Source organism: Pelecanus crispus, chromosome 1, assembly GCF_030463565.1.
Source record: "Pelecanus crispus isolate bPelCri1 chromosome 1, bPelCri1.pri, whole genome shotgun sequence".
NCBI lineage: Eukaryota > Metazoa > Chordata > Aves > Pelecaniformes > Pelecanidae > Pelecanus > Pelecanus crispus.
Genome location: NC_134643.1, coordinates 76,600,466 through 76,621,270, shown reverse-complemented (window position 1 = coordinate 76,621,270; position 20,805 = coordinate 76,600,466). Strand labels below are relative to the sequence as shown.

Genomic DNA, 20,805 nt, shown 5'->3' with positions numbered 1-20,805 from the left:
CCATTGCTACTTAACATTTAGGTATTTTGAATATTGTAACAATTATCTAAGAAACTCTGAAAGAGGTTTAATACAGCATATGATTTCTCATTCTTCAGTTGTTAAAGGCTTGTATATTTTCTTTGTAACATAATATGCTATACAGGTGCCATCTCTGGCTACTTCAAGGGAATTTCCCAGAGAACTGCACAAAATCATGTGGTTTAGAGTGAAAGTCAGTCCATAAAACTGACCTCAAAAGTACTTGTGTCTTTCTTCTCAACAAAAAGGACCTTTGTTTGCAGCAGAAGTGCACCCTTGTAGCTGTTGTGTTTGTTCAGAAGTTTGGCAGGCATTTGGTATTCCTTTTTGTTATATCTATGTCTGAAAGGGTTGACAGGTAGGATCTACTAAACTAGTTGTGCCACGTTACAAAGTTAGCACTGACAGCACTTTTCTTTAGACCCTCCTGGAGATTCCTGCCTGTACAGCAGAGTTGGCAGCTCTCACCAAGACCACCAGACCTTACACTGAAGTGATCTTGTTCAGGCACATGTTTTGTTGAACTCAGTCTGTTGTGGGCACAGCAACCTCTGACAGAAGCGTAGCGCTGAACAGGTAGGAACTTAGAGGTGACAAAGGCTTGAAACTCTAGAGTTAAAAAAATTTCACAATGAAGTGCATGGGAAGTGGCCTGCAGGAAACACGGTACTTAGCAGGTTACGGCTACTTGTTTTGATCTCATCTAAAAAAAAGAGGCCTGAAAGGTGCTGCCTTGATCTGCATCGTAGAAGAGCAAGCTGTCTACCTCTGCTGGGTTTCTTTGAGCAGATGTCCACTTCAGAAAGAAAAAACAAAACCCCCAATGATTATTATTCTTAAATGCCTGCCTACAGCTGAGTATAACTGGGAGCGTTTTCCTTTGCAAGTGGTAGACAAGGTCCTTCTGCTCTGCAACATATCTTAAGTAACCTGAGGACGGCTTCAGTGAACTGCATGTGATACATTTCCATTATGGACTGAGACCGTGAGTGACTTTACATACTGTTCAATGGCCTCTACTTTCCATTTTCCAAATTACATTAAAAAGCAAATCCCTGTGCAGCCATCCGGTTTCTATAGCTGAGTTCGTATAACTTAACATCAGGTGTTTCTATGCTTTAGTACACTCTTCAGGAGGTGGAAAACAGAAGCGAGGAGTGGGGGAAGGTTTCCCTTCCCACGTAAAAAGGCTCCGGTGTGACGACTCTGCCCTCTGCCGGGACTCCTCACGCGGGAAGGGCATGACGCCGGAGAAACCACTGGAGTCTCAGGATTTATGACCGGATCCAGTCGGCTGATGCTTGTGCAGCGCTCCGGACACCGGCTGCCGTGCCCGCCCAGCTCCCGCCGGTGAGGGCTTCCCAGTGCTGGAGCCAACCACCTTAAAGCCATGTCGCATGTGCCTGTTACATGTAATTTCAAATAACTCCCCAAACACACAAAGGATGTTTAGAGAGGAGACGTTGTCTTATTCTGTGCGGGGTGCAAGGTGGAATATTTCCACAAATCAAGCACACCTACTGAAGTTCATTTTGACATTTATAAGTGACAGTTAACACACCGTGCCTAATACATAATCATTGTACTGACTGAGCATCCTCTTCTTCCACTGGTCTGTATCTGTTCCGCTTAATTTTAAAGCTGCACATGCTCAGAACTGGGGGGGCGGGGTACTCCTTTCATCCCTCAATTGAGTCGGTGGTCGCAATCTCCCCCTGCCAAAATTACCTTTCCCCCAGTTACCGTGCTTCGGCAATTGTCCAGTTTTTCAGCACCTTCTTGTGGCAAGATGTTCCCTTTTATCACTGCTGGCCTCACATTTGTGGCCTTCCTTTATCTTTACAACCTTCTTTGTAGAAGGATGTTTCCATTGCGAGTCCTTGAAGTTCTACAGATTTGCATTCTTTTGAGGAGGTACTTGTTAGTGAGGCATTCATTGCTAATACCCTCTTATCTGGCCTGCGTGTTATTTACTACCTTGAATAGTCTAAAATTCTCATGTGTTAGTTTCCACTCCTAACTGTGATCCTGTCTTAACTAAGTCCTGCACTATATTCTCCCAGGTAGTTAGCAACAGGACAAGAGGAAATGGGCTCAAACTGCGCCAGGGGAGGTTTAGATTGGATATGAGGAAGAATTTCTTCATGGAAAGGGTAGTCAAGCATTGGAACAGGCTGCCCAGAGCGGTGGTGGAGTCACCATCCCTGGAAGAGTTCAAAAAACGGGTAGATGTGGCACTTCGGGACATGGTTTAGTGGGCATGGTGGGTTTGGGTTGATGATTGGAATGATGATCTTAGAGATCTTTTCCAACCTTAATGATCCCTGGTTTTTACTTTCATTATAAATAATCCAGCCACCAAGCCAGGAAACATGAAATGGCTACTCTACCCTTAATTGGTTTAGTGGTGGACTTGGTAATGTTAGGTTAATGGTTGGACTGGATGATCTTAAAGGTCTTTTCCAACCTAAACGATTCTATGATTCTATGATTTCCATTTCATCCAAGAAAAAAATAGATACGTTTGAGGCAACATGCCGACAGGAAAGGCAGCCACACTTTTGAGTAGATTTTCCTTTTTTTTTTTCTTTTGGTAACGTGCATAAAGCATTGAATAGAGCTACCCGGCCACACGCGGGGCCCTGGGGACCCTCCACCCCGCCTCGGCAGCGTTACCTGAGGGGACGCTGGGCGCCTGCCCCCCCGGCCCCACCCAGGACAGGGCCTTGCGGGCTCCCCCGTACCAAAAAGGGGTACCGCGGCCTCCCTTCACAGGCAGGAGGACGGGCGCCTTCACCCCCACCTCCCGCACGGCGGGCTGCGGGGCAGAACCCTCCCCGCCGGCAGCCGCCATCGCCCTCCCCGCCGGCCGGCGCGGCAGGGCCGGCGCCCCGCCCCGGAGGAGGACTACACTTCCCGGCATGCACCAGCGGCCGCAGCCGGCGGGGGGCGCGGAGCGGAGCGCGGCGATGGAGGCGGGCGCGGGCGGCTCGCGCGGGCTGCCGGCGGGGGAGGGGCGGCCGCGCGCCCACCTGGCTGCCCTGGTGCTGGCGCGCGGCGGCAGCAAGGGGATCCCGCTGAAGAACATCAAGCTGCTGGCGGGGGTGCCGCTCATCGGCTGGGTGCTGCGCGCCGCCAGCGACGCCGGCGTCTTCCACAGGTGCGCAGGCGCCTTCTCCCCTGCCCGCCCGAGGGTGGGGCCGGGCGCCTCGGCGGGCGTCAGGGCCGCGGGTGCCGGGGGGCAGGAGGGGGGGCCCGGCCCGGGACGCGGCTGCCGAGGGGCCGCGGGGGGGGGGGGGGGGTGCGGGGGGGGGCACACGGCCGCTGCCCGCTTCCTGGGCAGCCCTCCTTCCCCCCCCCCCCCCCCCCGCCCAGCCGGCGCCTTCCTGACGGGCTCGGCGCCGGAGTCCCGGCTGAAGGGCTGCTTATCGCAGAATGCTTTGGGTCAGAAGGCACCTTTAGAGGTCATCTAGCCCAACCCCCCTGCAGTGAGCAGGGACAGCTTTAACCGGATCAGGTTGCTCAGAGCCCCGTCCAACCTGGCCTGGAATGTTGCCAGGGATGGGGCCTTCACTACCTCCCTGGGCAACCTGTTCCAGGGCTTCACCACCCTCATTGTAAAAAAGTTCTTCCTTATATCCAGTCTAAATCTATTCTTTTTTAGTTTAAAACCATTACTCCTTGTCCTGTCACAACAGGCCTTGCTAAAAAGATTGCCCCCATCCTTCCTATAGGCCACTTTAAGTACTGGAAGGCCGCAATAAGGTCTCCTCGCAGCCTTCTCTTCTCCAGGCTGAACAACCCCAACTCCGTCAGCCTGGCCTCGTAGGAGAGGTGCTCCAGCCCTCGGATCATTTTGGTGGCCCTCCAAATCGTGGGGAGGGCGGCTGGTCTCCCCTGCAGCGTCTTTAGCCTGGCTGAAGCTGCTCCTTCGGGTTCGTGAAGGAGGCAGGGGTGTAGCAGGGGATCCTCATGGAAGGCAAGGGGCTGGCGTTAACGTGGCACCAGGTTAAGGGACAGGCAGGGCAGGGCAGGGCGTGGTGCAGGGCAAGCAGGCTGTGCCCCGCCGTGAACGCCGCGGTCCCTTCCTGGTGAGGGTGAGCTGCGAAGGAAAGCAGGAATCAAAGTCTTGCAACACGGGAGCTTGAAATTAAAGTTGTTCTGATTCGTGGTTGGGGGCTGCTAGTTGACGGTGTTTGCTAGTAAAGTGTTGATGTTTTTACTTTCTTAAGGTGGCTGCATTAAATGAAACTGCCAGGCTGTAGCTAATCTGTGCATCGCTGAATTGCAGGCTAACTTTGGTTGGTGGCTGTCCAGTCCTGCCTGCTGCACAAAGCTGGGCTGCTTAGGGTTGCTCAGGGTCACGTGCAGCTGAGCTTGGATGTCTCCAAGGATGGAGACCCCATAGCCTTTCCAGGCACCGGTTCCAGGGGTTGATAGCCCTCATGGTGAAAAATTGTTTTGCGATATCTGATTGGCACTTCTGTTCTTACAGTAAGTGTCTGTGTCCTCTTACTGCCCTTGTCCAGGAAAAGTGTCTCCGTTTTCTCTCTACCTGCCCACTAGGTACTTGAAGACAGCAATAAAGTCATCCCCTTACCTTCTCTTCATAAGACTGAATGAAGATGGCTCTTTCAGCCTCTCCTGGTATGCTTGTGCTCCCAGGCCCCAGTCGTTGTGCTGGCCGTCTGCTGGGCTTGCTCAGGTTTTTCTTTCTTGTATTGGGGAGCCCACAGCTGGACGCAGCACGTCAGAGGCAGTCTCGTATATGTCAAGTGGAAGGAAATAACCATGTCCACGTGACACAGAAGCTCAGTTTGTGGCAAAGTGCACAAAACTTTGGTAGCAATAATTAGAGCTTGATAGAAACAAGTATGTTGTTAGTGTTAAGAATATGGGCATTACAAATTTCTTTTTTCTGCCAGAACAAAACTGACAATTTTCTACACATGTACTGATATACTAAATTAAAACCAGTACATGGTTAGGATGCACTTGGTATATAGCATACCTAGGTGCAAGTTCCCAGTGCAAACCTACTGCATTATTTTCAGAGCAGTGACTTACTTAATGTAGTCAAGTAGAAATGTCGCCCAGCTAGATTCAGAGCTGGAAGTAAGCATGAGCCTTCTGTAACTCATAGCTGCTGTACCATTATATATTCTGGAAAATCTTTTTTTACTGGATCTGAAAAGCAGAAGAAGCATTGCTGACTACTACTTATTTTTAATAAAGAAGAAGTCAGAAATATTTCTGACCTAGATTACTGATAATTATTTAATGCATGTGAATGCATATTGCTTAATGACCTGTGGTGGATATGGTGGTTTGAGTGACCTCCTAATTTTCTATTTGGCATCTGCATTTGCCCAACAAGAAGACAGTTAGGGTTGTGCAGCCCAACTTTGAATCATAGAATCGTTTAGGTTGGAAAAGACCTTTAAGATCATCCAGTCCAACCATTAGCCTAACACTACCAACTCCACCACTAAATCAATTAAGGGTAGAGTAGCCATTTCATGTTTCCTGGCTTGGCAGCTGGATTATTTTTTAATGAAAGTAAAAACTAGGAATCATTAAGGTTGGAAAGGACCTCTAAGATCATCACTCCAATCATCAACCCAACACCACCATGCCCACTAAACCATGTCCCGAAGTGCCACATCTACCCGTTTTTTGAACTCTTCCAGGGCTGGTGACTCCACCACCTCTCTGGGCAGCCTGTTCCAATGCTTGACTACCCTTTCTGTGAAGAAATTTTTCCTAATATCCAATCTAAACCTCCCCTGATGCAGCTTGAGGCCATTTCGCAGTTTGAGGCATAACAGGTGCATTAGATGGAAGTGCACTAGATTTTCTAGTCCCCTTTGCAACAGCTGTGCTGACAGGGTACATGTTACACAACAAAACTCTGTTAGTTGAGTGGGGAGTGTACATTTGACAGGTATGTCTATTAAACAGCCTGAAGCAGTTTATTTAAAATACCTCTTCTGTATTTGTTCACATGGGTGTGAGTTGACATTTCTGTTGCTGTCATACATATTTTTATTCTGATGATCCCATTATGTCTTTGGATGGAAAAACTTAACTAAAGCACCATTTGCTATGTACAGTGCATTGAGAATGCCAGTGTTGCTGAGAGAAGAAGGGTTGTTTTTCATAATTTTTGTTTTTATATCTTGCATGCATTTTTTTTGTCACAACGATGGCAGCAGTGGCCTCACAGTGCTCAGCCAGTGTTTATCATCACATAATACTCAGACTTAGCCCTTTCTTTCATAAATTTATTATCCCTGAACAATCACAGTCTTGCTTTACCAGTATTGAAGGTTTTCTGTGCCAAAACATATGTGATTGTAACTTGAACAGCTCTTTGCCTGGGATTGTATGGAGCCTAATTGACACACTTTAAAACACTTGTAGAATAAGCTAATCTTCTAACTGTGTGGCAGTTTTGCTTGTTGTCAGCCTTGTTTCTGAATTCTTAGATGATTTTGAATGCCTCATTCAACCAATTCACAATTCATTGATCTGTTAGCATGCCTAACAGTGGTGCACTAACACTGGATTTTTCTGGTAACACTTCTGAATTTTATGTTGCTTAAGCTTCCTATATATGTGGTAGATCAAGCACTCTACGGTAATAAGTTGAAGTGCAACCCAGGCTTGAGATTTTACAATGTAGTGAGTGTGGGTGTTTTATCCCTATTGTTAAAAGTTGCTTGTTGGACTAACAGGGATAGTTTTACCAATGCAAATCTAAGAACTAGTTCCTTTCATTGCATGGTGTAATGCATATATAAGCCAGGGTGTTGTTCAGGTCAGATTATGGCAGGCAAGTCAACAATGCTGGGATTTATTCTTTATGTTAATTTCTGTCACCGTCTGCCAACAGTGTGTGGGTTTCTACAGACCATGATGAAATTGAGAAGGTTGCAAAGCAGTTTGGTGCTCAAGTTCACCGCAGAAGCCCCGAAGTATCTCAAGACTCCTCAACTTCTCTAGAAGCTATCAGAGAGTTTCTTAATCATCATCATGGTAAATCAGTAATGAAATATTCTGAGTTTTTATGTTGTAGCCCCAGAGGGATGATGCACTTATTATTTAGAAAAATAAGTAAAGCCACTTAGTATTTAGAAAAATAAGTAAAGCCTTTAGTAAATAAAAGCTAGAAAGAGTCTCCATTTGTTTGTAGCATCCACTCATAGCATACTTTGCAGTTGCGTGTATTAAAAATATTCATTGTTTCATAAATGTTTGTTTGTTTTTCTTTAGAGGTTGATATTGTGGGAAATATACAAGCAACGTCTCCCTGCTTACATCCCAGTGATCTCGTAAAAGTGGCAGATCTGATCCAGAAGGAAGGGTTTGATTCTGTCTTCTCTGTTGTGAGACGGCATCAATTTAGATGGAGCGAGGTAAAAAAAGGAGGTAATATTTAGCCGTTTCTGGTTACAGTTATACTTAATCAAAAACTTTTTCAAATGGTTTATTTTCATACCCATGATATTTACATTAGCAAGTGATACCAGAGGCAGGGGCTGAGTTCTTGGAGAGGTGTGAGATGGCTTAGAAATTCCTTTAAGGAGTGCTGTTTTGATATTGCTAATCATTGGTCAGACTTGCTGTAATTGTTTTGTAGAAGTGATAAGGTATTGAAAATTAAAGTGCTATTAATTTGTCTAGGCCTAAAATATAGGCCCCACAAACTTTACATGTTAACTTGTGCTTGGTGGGTATTCCATGTGTATGTAGACATGACACTGAGGTCCTGTCTTAACTAGGAAAGTGTTTGTTCTTACTATGCAGTAGCTAACAAATGACAAATAATATGAGGTAAAGTCTTAGTGAACATGGGATGGCAACTTCTTAGCCTGGAGACTTAGGGTTTGTTTCAGCCTGCTAATTTGCCTGCTGACTTAATGTCAAATTGCAAACTGCCTTTGAGTCATGAGGGCTGAACTCATGTTAATTAGCTCATACAGAAGAATATGACTGTTTTTCCCCAAGAAAATATGTCTTTCGGCTACAGTTGCAAGATGACTAAAGACTGAATTCTTCATTTACAAATAAAGATTGTACCTTGTTGTAGCTATAGAAGTACCTTTTGTCCTTGTACAAAGAACTGTTCACACAGTCTATGTTGGTGTTGTTTCTGCGATTAAAGCAGAAATGTTTGCTTCTTTTTCTCAAAATGGCTAGTGCAGATACTGCTACATCATTATTTTTATTTTTTAAAAATGAATGTGTTATTCAGATATGACAATTATTCTGTTGAGATGAAAAAAAAATCTGAAGCATTTTATATGAGTTTACAAAGCGTCATGCTGTAAAAGAGCATGCAAAATAAATGAAGCTTGGTATTAGAGATAAGTGGAAATAAAAGTTAGGCCTTTGTTTAGAATGAACAGATAACTTGAACATTCTCATTGTTCCTCATAAGAGGAGAAATAACATGACACAGTTTGTTTGTAAAGTAAAAGAGGAGTATTGAAATCGTGTATGGCTGTTTAGGGTTCTGTGAATTGCACTTCAGGCAACCCAGTGAAAGTCCACTTCACATCTTGAGATGCTAGAATGGATGTCTGTGAAAGACTAAATCTCATTTGGATGTACCATGTGGCTTTCTGAAGTGATTGTGTGCCACCTAGTCTCTACAGGTAGATTATTAAAACAGAAAAGTCTCAAGGCCTACCTAAAAAACCAAATAATTCTTTAGTATAAAATGTTATTTAAAGTCTTTTAATGTGGCGAGAGATAAAGAATCACTCAGTTACAAGGAGTATACGAGAGGAGAACAAGGAACACATTGTGCAAACATTAGAAGCTTAAAGGTAAAAGCAGATGGTCTTTCAGGGGTGTGGTGTTTCAGGTGAACAGTGATTTGCAGGAGCATTATACAGTTTAATATGGTACTCTGCCCCCTACCCCCACCCCAGGTCAGCTTTAAAGTACTGATTATGTTAAAAGAATTTTATATCTTTTCCTGTGTATTTCTGTTTTCCTTATGCATTAAGGTTTAATATTGATGCACGCTGAGAGAGAAAGGTGTCTCTCTCTGACTGGAAATGTTTACTTCATTGAGCACAAAGCTCTAGTGTATTTATGAAATTAAAGGTGAGTATATATATACTAAAGCCTCAGGATGTTTGGAGTGTTTGAGAATGCCCCCTAACTTTTTCATGGTTCCTAGATCATGAGACCTGGTGAATTCTAGCTGCTTTGTGCATCTGAATTTGGGTGGCATAAGGATAAGTCTCTGGTCCCTGGTTCAGTTTCTGCTGCGTGCACTACTGGCATTGATAACAATATGGGATCTTATGGGATCATGTTTATTCGAAGACACTTGTTTGTTTATTTGTGGACACTGATTAAACCACTTATGAAAAGTTAATATAATGTATATCCTTAAATAGGAAGTATTTTGGGGAAGTGCCAAGATGTCTTCACAGACAAAATTTCTTCTCATATGCTCTTTTTTCACCTTCCAGATTTCAGGTTGGTCCTCTCAGCTCTCGGAGTTCATTCAGGGCATTCCTGGTTTTAGGTGTAGGTAGCTGAATGGTTTTTTTGTGTTTACCCTCACTGTGAGTTAAACTCCTTCCTGCTGCATACTAGGAGGTAGAGTACGGAAAGAGTATAGTATTTTTTTCACATTGGCAAGGACAGTCTAGAAGAATGTCCCCCCTACTCTTTTTAGTAACCAGTTTTGGAACTGACGACCTCTCAGGTTTTTTGGTTTGTTTTTTTTCTAAGTTGGTATGAAAAATTTCCTCTGCTAGAAATGCAGGGCAGTCCTCCAGTTTGTTACCCGCAGTTCCAAGAAAGCAAGAAATTCAGTGATTCTTTATAAAGCTAAGCAGCGAGAGGCAGTAATGAAGGAAGTTGGTGACTGAATTGTGTCCTTAATCTTTCAACAGAAAGCTATTTAAAGAAAGTTAAGTGACTCTGAACAGGGATTCTGGAAAACTTATTTTGTCATTTTTCTCTGTTAACAGAAAACAAAATGACAGAGCCCCAAAACCTGAATCCAGCAAAACGCTACCGGAGGCAAGATTGGCCTGGGGAGCTGTACGAAAATGGCTCATTTTATTTTGCCAAGAGGCATTTGATTGAGAAAGGCTACTTGCAGGTTAGTGCTTCTGTTCTTCATGCTCTTTAGAATAATACATCTTTTACTCTTGTTATAAAGGGTTTTGAATTCAATAATGTATTTCTATTTCTGATGCAGTCAGTATGAAGTAACAGCACTTTGACCTCAGGATAGTTTGCTTATTATGGGTAACTTAACAGGGCTAGCTGTAGCTAGAGCAGTTCCAGTAACAGCATCCTCCATGGCAAACAAATTTATACAAATAATATTTAGTAGGATATAGCTATAAGCCTAAAACAGTACAATACTGATTTTCACATCAGTTTGCCAGGATGTAAGTGCGTATCTTATAACTCATTTTAGTGTTGCTAAGGGTGTGAAGCTGACCTTCATGCAGTGTCATAGGCTTCTCATATAATCTATAAACTTGTATGCCTGGCCAGTTTAGCCTTACGCCAATTTTGTACTGAAACTCAAACAGTCTTTTTCCCTTTCCTGATGTTTACGTCCCAGTGTAGTAATGCAGAACAAATGTATTTACTTTGGCTTTCATTTTGTTTGTCTACAAGTATAGCCTCTTAGTTTTCTTGTGCTAGACAAGTTCTCCATCTTGCAGATAATTTCAAATATTTGTCAGCAGAACTGAAAAAAAAGCCCAGTGTAGATATTTCCATATTTCTAACAGGAATACCTTACTAGGTATGTCAAAAATATCAGGTTCTTATTTCTCTCTTTTCCAGATACCGTACTAATGCAGAGATACTAGCTTTAGGTCTCTATAGTTTGCACAGACCCATGCAGTGCCAGCTAGTGCTGTGTGGACTTGCAAGCATTGATCTGGATAGTACAATTGTGCTGAATTCCACATTTTATGAAGCTTGAGCCCTCTTGAGGATCAGGGCTTTTGGTTTTTTTAATTACATCAGGGTGTGGCGGATATTTTTCCAACTGAAATTGAGTCTGTGTATAGATAGCAAACAAAAAATAAGCATACTCTTACTAAGTAAATGCTAAAGGTATTACTATTTTACTGTATTAAAAGACCTAGTGAAATCAGTGTGACGTAACGACTATAATGCATAACATCTTTCTTGCATGCTTTCTCTAGTTGTAAAATGAAAGTACTTATTAACCATTGCCTATAGAAAGCTTTTTCAAGTGCTTGGTTCTGTGTCACTGGCAAAACATCATTATTGATGGTTCATTTATATTTAAGCTACTGTGACCGCTGTGTAACCAGATACTTAGCCTTCATTACATGGTACTAAATTGTACGGTTTTGTATTTGTATTAACCCAAGCAGAAAATTTTAATGGGTTCTATTTTATTTAGGGTGGTAAAATGGCCTACTATGAAATGCGTGCAGAGCACAGTGTGGATATAGATATAGACATTGATTGGCCTATTGCAGAGCAGAGAGTATTGAGGTAAAAACACTTTTTATTTCTTTGATAGTGCTCATTGTTTCAAAATACGGTCATGTGAATTCATAATGTATGTAATGTAAGTAATCAAGATCAAAGATAATTGGACAACTTTATTTCCGCCCATCATTTTTTCCTATCTCTGTTGAAATGTCTGAATTACCTTTGCTGTATGTGGTGGTTTGTTTTTGTTTTAAAAAGTTCAGCTTGGGGAAAAGTGTAAGCCCCACTATACCATAGCAATGTGTTAGCATCATCTCTGGCTTTTCCGTCTGAGTTGTCCTTGGCTTCCATGGTCTGGACCACATTCACTGATGCACATGAATGAGAGTGCTCATGTAGAAGGCATAAGCTGATTACAGCTTGCCAGCTGCCTTTGCAGCTACTCTGCACCTCTCTAAGGAAATAATGGGTGGAGATGGAATGTTTTCCGTGCCTGCCCCAAGTAAATACTACAGAACATAACCTTTCATGCTAAGGAAATAAATCTCATCCTAATTTTTAAATGGAGAGCATAACTGAGCTGTCTTTTGGATCATTCTTTTTTTTTTTTTCCTTTGAAGAAGGAGAATATAGTTGGAGAGTGAAGATGATGAGAAAAGACATTAGAAAAAAAGAATTTCAAAGCTGATTCTTCTGTCTGAAGATCACAATTGTATTTGAAATATTTGGGTTTGGAATGTGCAAAAACTTCTATCCTAAAAAAGATAACTTCTTTGTCTAGCTTTGGATATTTTGGCAAAGAGCCATTAAAAGAGGTGAAGCTATTGGTTTGCAGTATTGATGGATGCCTGACAAATGGTCGCATTTATGTGACAGAAGATCAGAAGGAAATGGTCTCCTACGATTATAGAGATATTGTTGGTATCGATCTATTAAAGAAAAGAGGAATCCAGGTAAGTGTTGTTCTGAAGGGTGAGGCTTTATTTCTGATGTAACCTGGACATTAAAAGATTCTAAAACCCTGCAGCATATAAGTTGAAGTTTCTTCAGAGTACTTGTCATCAAGCAGCATGATACATTGGTTCAGGGCTGGGACAAATGTTGTTCTCTGACCCCGTAGGGGAAGATAAGTGTTTTGAGAACGTTCTTAATCTCATCCATAATAGCTATAGCATCTTTTTGTCCTGGAAAAATGTGGGAAGAAATTTTTATGGTGTTTTGCTAGCACCACTCATAGTGTTCTGTGTAGTCTAGACACTCATTAATTAGAAGTCAGCTGTACCACGCAGGGATATGTTGTTACCTCTTGGCTATAGCAGAGGAAGAGATACACAGGCAAATTACTTGGTTCATGCTAGATCACCCATGATTGTGGCAAAGAGGGGAAATCAACCCCCCAAACACTTTTGTCTGCATATTTGTTTTAACCATGACTTAGGTGCTTTGAGATTGTAAGAATTCAGTGTAAATGAAAAACTGAAACAACACAGATTGTAACATGGCTGCTACTATTATTATTGACCATTATTACTGCTACTAAATTCTGCTGATCTGAATATTTGCTTGCATTTATGTAAAATTAGCCTCCTGGCTATTTTTCTGTCTGTGCTGCTGCCTTTGATATAGCTGTAAGAATTTTTATGGGTAAGAACTAAGTACAGATTTAGGCTGCCTTTAAAGACCCTTAACTCAGTCCTGTTACAGATGGAGATAGGCACGGATAAGACAAAGGTAGCTCTACCCCAAGTAGAGTTCTCCAGATACATTTTTGGAGTCTCTATTGTAGGGGTTTTTTTTTAATAACAGGTTAGATGAGAAGTTCATGACATACTTTGATGCAGCTGTTGCTGCCTTGGGGGAGTGACATGGAGTAGAAGGTTTTTCAAAACTCCCTGAGTTTTGTTTTCTGTGAGGCAAAAAGGGAAGGAACCTTATAATCATTGTTTTGTTGCCTGTGGGAGCCCATTTCCATACTTGCTGTGACTTGGAATCTTTCATTAAAAACCTCCTGGTCTTTGTGCTGCACTTTATGTATTTCTAGTATATGTTGCTGACATATTCTTGCTTTGTGCACCACTCGTGTTCACTCTGTACTTAAATTCAGCAATTAGGGCAGATAAACTTGTCCACAGCTTGGACAGAAAATTTGGAGGGATTCTGTCTGAGATTTTTAAAAATCCTGCTGCAATAATCTTCTGGTTTTACCCTACCTTGTATATTGTTTCTGAAATTTCAAATTTGGAATGAACTTTGGGAGATTAATGTGCTGCGCTCCTTCAGTCTGTTTAGTGTTCTGTTGATGCTCTGAAGTAAATGATGCTCCTACTGTAAATAAAATGATGTCATGGAAAATACTTCATAATATTCTACTTCTACAAATATTACAGAACTCTTCCTTGGGAATTCTCTTGTTCCCTACTGTGGCTTAATTAAAGGATATTGCACTAGATTGTCAGCATGCCACTGTACTGTGATATCCAGTATTTTATTTGGTACGTGTTGCATTTAAAAAGACAAATGTAGATTTCTTTTTTTGAACCTCAGGGAAGCCTACAGAATGGTCTTTCACCTTCCCAAAGCAACTTCAAGATTGTAATGTGGTTTTGGATGCTAACCACTTTTGCCCTGAGTTTTGATTGAAGAAACCAGTTATTCAATGCTTTCGCTCAGAAGCTCTCTCAGATACCACAAAACTTCTACTGTGTTTTTTTTTAATTAATCAACTTCTGTCTTATTTCTTTGTATGTAGAATTTACTCTAACTTAACTTTAATAGGTTCGACTCATCTCTGAAAGAGATTGTTCCAAAACACTGTCAGCCATGCAGCTGGGATGTGTAGCAAAAGTTAGTGCAACAAACAAATTACAAGTCCTGGAGGACTGGCAAAAAGACATGGGTTTGAGCTGGAAAGAAGTCGCTTACTTAGGTCAGTTCCTTTTTCTTTGGTAGTAAAATATCATACAGCACACACAAATACAAACTTCATAGTGCTCTTCAAAACACTTTGCCCTTTGTTAACACGCTAAACAATGGGATTGACGTGCAAATTACAGCACACAATCACCAAAAGCAGGTATGTATTTTAAGGCTTGTTAGGGTACAATCTAAGTACTAAAGGCATTGATGAATCAGTGTCTAATTTGATAAAGGAAGTCTTAGCTGTTTTTATAATGAGATTTAGGAAAGTTTTTGATATTACACAAGCATACAGTTACAGCTCACAATTTTGAGCTGATTCTAGTTCATTTCAGATGGATATTGTATAGATTATATTCTGAAATGGAAACAAGAAATGGACAGAATTAAAACTGAAAGCCATATGATTCTGTACAAAACTATATTTCAGTGACAGCTTAAGTGTCCTGCAAATGCTTATGCAGTTGCTCAAATAATTTTACTACTCTTAAAAGTACTGTTCTCTTGCCTGAAGATTGTGTAAAGTACGATCAGCATTTACAAGTATTACTAAGATTTTCTGAGAACTGACTCATACACAAAGTGCTGTTGAGCTGCTGAGAGGAGAATTGTGGGAAGAATACAAATTTTAAAAAACAGATTATGTACACAGAAAAATACCGAGTTTGCTCAGTTTTTCTCCTCTGTGATATTTTGCATTGTCTGTCATCTTTCTCAATAGGAAATGAAGAGTCTGATGTGGAATGCCTGAAGACAGCTGGCATGAGTGGTGTGCCTGCTGATGCTTGTGCAGTTGCTCAGAAGGCTGCTGGTTATATTTGTAAAAGCAGTGGTGGCTGTGGAGCTGTGCGGGAGTTTGCAGAACACATATTCCTGTTGTTAGAAAAAGTGAACTCTGCAAGGAAGCAAATGGAAGAAGTGAGTTCAGCAGGAAAGGAAATGGGGAAATGAGAACAGCAGGAAAGGAAATAAGGAACTAATGAAAAAAGAGTAACACAGTTGGGTCAATCCTGCTTTTCTTCTTCACCCCTTCTTCTCTCATTAAGTCTGTATCCCAAAGGATGGCTTATCTTTCAAGTTTTACATTGCAGTAGAGTTAAAAAGATGTTTCATCATAGAATAGATCATCATTATAATTTCCCTCTAATTAAAGGTCCCACTTAATCAAAGTGCTGATGTTCATGATTGTATGCTGATAATCATGATCATATTCATGATTATTTTAAAAGCCATTTAAGTGCAATGGAAGGAATGCTACAAAAGGTAGTGTCCTGCAAATCTACTCTTAATCATTATACCTGTCGTGCAGGAATGATGTGTCTTTATTTCATAATCCAAATATTTTCAGGGATCGGTGATTTTGCATGATTTGAGGATTTGTAATTCAGACTTTAAAAAAAAAAAACTGTCCAGTTTTACTCATTTCGTTTACACTTCCTCTATCAAATGTTATTACGATGTTGTAGTTGTGTGCTTGCTTTTTACAGGATTCGTCTCTAGTAAGGAAGAGTGTTAGTATATGCTGGAGAGGTCAGGTGTAAAGTAACTTATCGGACTTCTTCCTACATTTGTAAAAGACAGCTCAGTTACTGTAAAACCAGTTAATATTAGTATTAGTTAAGAAAAGCACTTAGGCATGTGTTCAATTTTAAGCTCATAAATAATTAAATGTCATTTGCAATTGTGCCTCTTATCTTTGTTTATATTGGGTTTTTTTGAAGTGCTTAAATTATCATACACAAATGCTTTGCCAAATTTGGAGTTAAATTTCCCATTAACTTTTGAGATCTTTCCTTTGCAGAAACTCAGTTTCTTTTTATGAAGGCTTTATTACAAACACTAATGATTAAAAATAAACATTAAAGAAAAATCTTTAATGTTTATTTTATGGAAAAGTAACTGCTGTTTAAAAAAAAAACCAACATAGTTGCTGATTGTGGGTTTATATAAAATATATATTCAGAGGATTTTTAGCATGTTAATTTAAGCTGGTGTATATGTATGTATTTATGTACAATACAATTTTTACTGTGTCTTGATTTGAAGAACTCAGCTATCTGTAAAAATTGTAGAACTGACACTAAAAATATGCATCAGTTTTCATTCCTAGTATTTATCAGAGAGTGAAGTTCTGCCTTGGGTTATGCTAAAAAATACTCTGGTACACGGGCAATTACTACTGAGGTGAGTAATAATGGCTTGTCATTTCATTTTGTTTCTCTGCTAATTAGACACTCCCAATATAATATAACCTGATATGTTACCCTCTGATGAACTTTCTGTTTTACTTCCTTTAACAAAGCGAAATTTTAAACTGAAATAAACTGATACCGCGTATCTACAGTAGCAAGGTTAACAGGTGAATAGTTTACTGTACTAATCAGCTCTGAGTTATCATTTTAAGTATTTGCTTTCAGTGAGGTATTAGGGTTCTGTGCTGGATAAATCCCATGGACTTTGATAACAGGAGAGCCACATTTTGGACAGAGCTACGGACTTTGGTGTAGGTAGATGAATTATTTTAGTTGTCTGGACTATGTGGTAAAGCTTCAAAAGTTCAGATTAGATGCACAATTCAGGTTTGATAACGTCATATAGAATTGGCTCAAGTTTTAGTTACTTCACTTTGTCACTGTCAAGTAACTTGCTGACTTTCATTTCAAGAAGAGTTTCCTGTGAATAGATAGCTTTAAACAAGGTGACTGTGATGAACTTGATTCCCATTCGTTTCATGTTAGAGAAAGCAAAAATATGAGTAAGTGCAATTACAACAGAAATATGAGTTGGCAGTACTGTTTGTAGCTTACTGTTTAAATCAAGAACTCTTCTTAAGTTTCAGCTGCTTGCTGAATGTGCCGCATATATATTGGGTCTCTGATACATGTATGCATTTTGGGTAAAAATAAATGCAGAAAAACTTTTGTATGAGTGTTGGTAGTGGGCAGAAAGAAATGGTAGCTGATATGTAAGTGTTTTTTCTTTGACAAATTCTTGTTTAGAAAAAGGTGGTATAATCTTACATTGGACATGTAGGAAGAATATGAAGAATAAAAGAGCTCTAGAGACTATTTACAAAACAAAGCCTGTTTGAGGATATGGGAGAGACACGATCTGCTACCTGAAGGGTTTGGATTTATATTGCCTACCCTGCAAGGGAAAGCCTAACTATAAAATAGAGTAGCACGAGGGATGTCTTAATTAGTCCTCTTGATTTTTACAGAAGATCCTCCATCATGTGAAGGATTCAGGGGTGACAAGGGGCAGAGATAGTGAGAATAGCTCTTAACAGTCACGTTAAAGGGGAAATGTCAGGTCCCAGGCAAGCTTCAAAAGTGTATTATCTTTTGCCAGTGACTGTTGTTTCGGTATGTGTACTGGCACCGTGATTGCCTTTCATTAGAGTTGTGTAGTGAACACGCAGGCTAGATTTCAGTGGTCATTTTTGTTGCAATGGGCTAATTTTGGAGTAATCTCTTTTTGGTCATGTGAGCACTTGTTTTTTTACTTTAAATTGCCTAGTGTATTCCAAAAAAGATCTTAGATAATGTGGGCTGTTTTATCATAATTTTGTGAAACTGGAAAAAGTAAACTGTGCAGTAATTTGTAATAAGCTATTATGAAAAAATAGCTGATTACCTGAAATTTGAAATAAACAGTTTTCTTTAGTCTTTTGAGTACAGAATGTTTATGGGGTGATTTATGATGAATTTGTATACTGTAAATCATATACTTCCAAGTTCATGTGCCACACAAATAGATTATACCTGACGAAGGTGGACAAATTTAATGCCCATATTAATCACATGCACACAGTCAGTTACTCAAAATCTTCATCTTGATCTGGTCTTGGAGGCAAATCTTGAGTGTCTTGTGCGTGTGGTTATATCCTCTTAAATAAGCTTCTTCACTTGCCTGTGTTCCATATTTTCAAATAGCTGGTTTCACAGCGCTGTGTGCTTTGTGCCTGTGTTTGTGAAAAGTAGGATTCACCTCTCTCAGTTTTCCAAGCTGTGAAAGCCAGCCCACTATTTCTATAGAAGGATAATCTTGTAAATTGAGCAGAACATATTGAGAATTATTTGGCAGGACGTTCTCAGAGAGAATTCCCGTTTTGAGGCCTTGAGATCTCTGCTGGTTTTGGCTGTTTGGTGGCTCTTGCCAGGGAAGTTGAGGAGAGGTGAGAAGGATAGACTAACATATTGTCATTACATTTGCTAACTTTGGCACAAGGGGTGGGGGTTAGCCCTTCACCTACTTCTAGCTCTGTTAATTTATTTTTATCTGATCTTTGTCCTATTCATATATGTTTCTCTCCAGTTCTGCGCTATTTCCTGTAGGGTGATCCAGTGTGTTCTGATCTTAGTTCATTTCAAATCAATATGAATCATATAAAACTCAGCCTTTTGAGGTCAGAGATATTTTATAATACTTGGTGATTTCAAGTTCTTAATACTTTTAAACCTTGAGCACACATTAGTTAACTAGCTTTTCCAGAGCCCATGTGGGAACAGTTTTTTTAAAATTGTATTTTCTATTAATATTCTCTTAAAACACTGTTTCCTGTTTCCAGAAGTAACTCCAAATGAGTCTAATTACACCCAGCAGGACTAATTATCCTAAATGTCAGCATTATAAGAGCAATAATAAGGTATGTCCAGTGGAAGGAAAATGCTGTATTATGCATGAAGCTGTTGCATAAATGATTTAGAAAAACTTGTCATTAATGCACTTGTCTGAAAAATCCTTGGATGGTACGTTTGTTTCTTTCTCTTGTTCTCAGACAGGTTTGTCTATCCTCATTTCTCATGCTATATAGCTTTATGTATGTGACTGGTTTAACGGAGCTTTCCCACTGCTAGAAATACTGGAGGAGAGAGAAACATTTGGGAGCAGTCATATGCTATAGCTGTCTCCCACATTACAGACCACTTGCCCTAAAAGGGTTGCCATTATTTTTTTTTTGCAGATGGAAGGATTTTTTAATTGTTTATGAAAAGTGTTCTAAAGGGAATGAGCAGTGAGCAATGCGGAGGCAATGATACCAAATTATTCCATTTAGTAAAGAGCAGGGCTGATGAAACTAAATATATATATATATATATATAAATAAAAAATGAGATGTGCTTAGTAGAAAAACAATCCTAATGTCATGTATAAAAATATCTATTTCTACTGAGGGGTTATAATCCAGGAAAATATCTATTGGTTTGAAGTGCATGCTAGCAGTTAAAAAAGCAAACTGAATTTTAGGAATTATTAGGAAAAGGGTGTAGAATAAAAAGGGTAAAAGCGATGAAGGTCATTATTCCACTGTATAAATCAGTGATTTGCATGTATCTTGAATACTGGGTGCTTTGTTTCTTACGCGTTTAAAAAAGTTATACGACTCAAAAGGTTTTTGGGATGATAAAATGGATGATGAAAGGAAGGAATTGGGTTCAGTGTGAGCAATAGCCAAGTAAGAGTTCTTCACTTTAGAAGAAGGATGACTAAAGGGAGTTGTGTTAGGTATCTGTAAAACTACGGGATAGGGAGCTAGGGAATAGACCACTGAAGAAACTAGCAGTGCCCAAAAGCAGATGCCTGAGGAATATAAATTTGCCATGTTGTATTTGGCAGCTCTTTCCAGTTTTCCTGTGGCCCTCAAACATTTGCAGCTCATGGATTTCCAGAGCTGGACATGGCTTACGATATTTAGTAAGCCTCAGCACACTTAAAACAGCCTTTGGCCATGTGTTCCACGAGTCTGATGTCTGATATGGTTGCTCTGGTTCTGAATCTTGATTTCTTCCTCCTATTTCTTGTATGGGAAATACCTAAGTGCATTTTTATCCTTCTTTCACAATGTATATCAGTGGTTCATTCTAAAATGTCAATGTGTAGCTCTGATGCAGTGAGGAGGAGGATGTGGCATTACTATTACCGATAGGAGTTAATCATATGATCTTAAAAACTCATTGAAAATAGGGCAAAAGTGCACACCGTACTGTGTAAGAGTATGATGACATCACCTGAATTGTCTTCCATCGGTCATAGATACTAATGATAAATTGCTTAGGAAGTTCTTGGACAAAATGTAATTGGAGGTTGGGAGAATGTTCAGGGAAGTATCACGTGCTTGTCCTGTTTGTACACATACTCTTGCAGACACATTTCTGGGCTATATTGACATATATCTGGGCTAGTATGGCCACTCTTGTATTAAAGTTAAACATGGAGATAGTCTCTCCAGGGATGTAACTTTTAACTAAGGCTGTAGTTGCACAACTTTTTACTGCCTGTACAGCCTATTTAAGAATTTGACCACTTTTATTCTCCCATCTTTTTTTCCTGGTTACATCTTGTCCACAGCAATGCAGTCTTAATTTCGAAGGGGATGTGTCACCAGTGGATCCTTCTGATCAGCAA

The 20,805-nt window shown here is 40.4% G+C and overlaps 1 protein-coding gene across 1 annotated transcript; it reads left to right on the top strand.

Moving 5' to 3' along the window:
• Nucleotides 1–2,942: 2,942 nt before the first annotated feature.
• On the top strand, nt 2,943–16,160 carry CMAS (cytidine monophosphate N-acetylneuraminic acid synthetase). The gene is given in 9 exon segments (XM_075707114.1): nt 2,943–3,181; nt 6,917–7,059; nt 7,297–7,452; nt 10,020–10,153; nt 11,447–11,541; nt 12,263–12,434; nt 14,257–14,407; nt 15,119–15,341; nt 15,343–16,160. Coding segments are annotated over 9 exon segments (1,362 nt in total). The 3' UTR covers nt 15,392–16,160.
• The last annotated feature ends 4,645 nt before the right edge of the window (nt 16,161–20,805 follow it).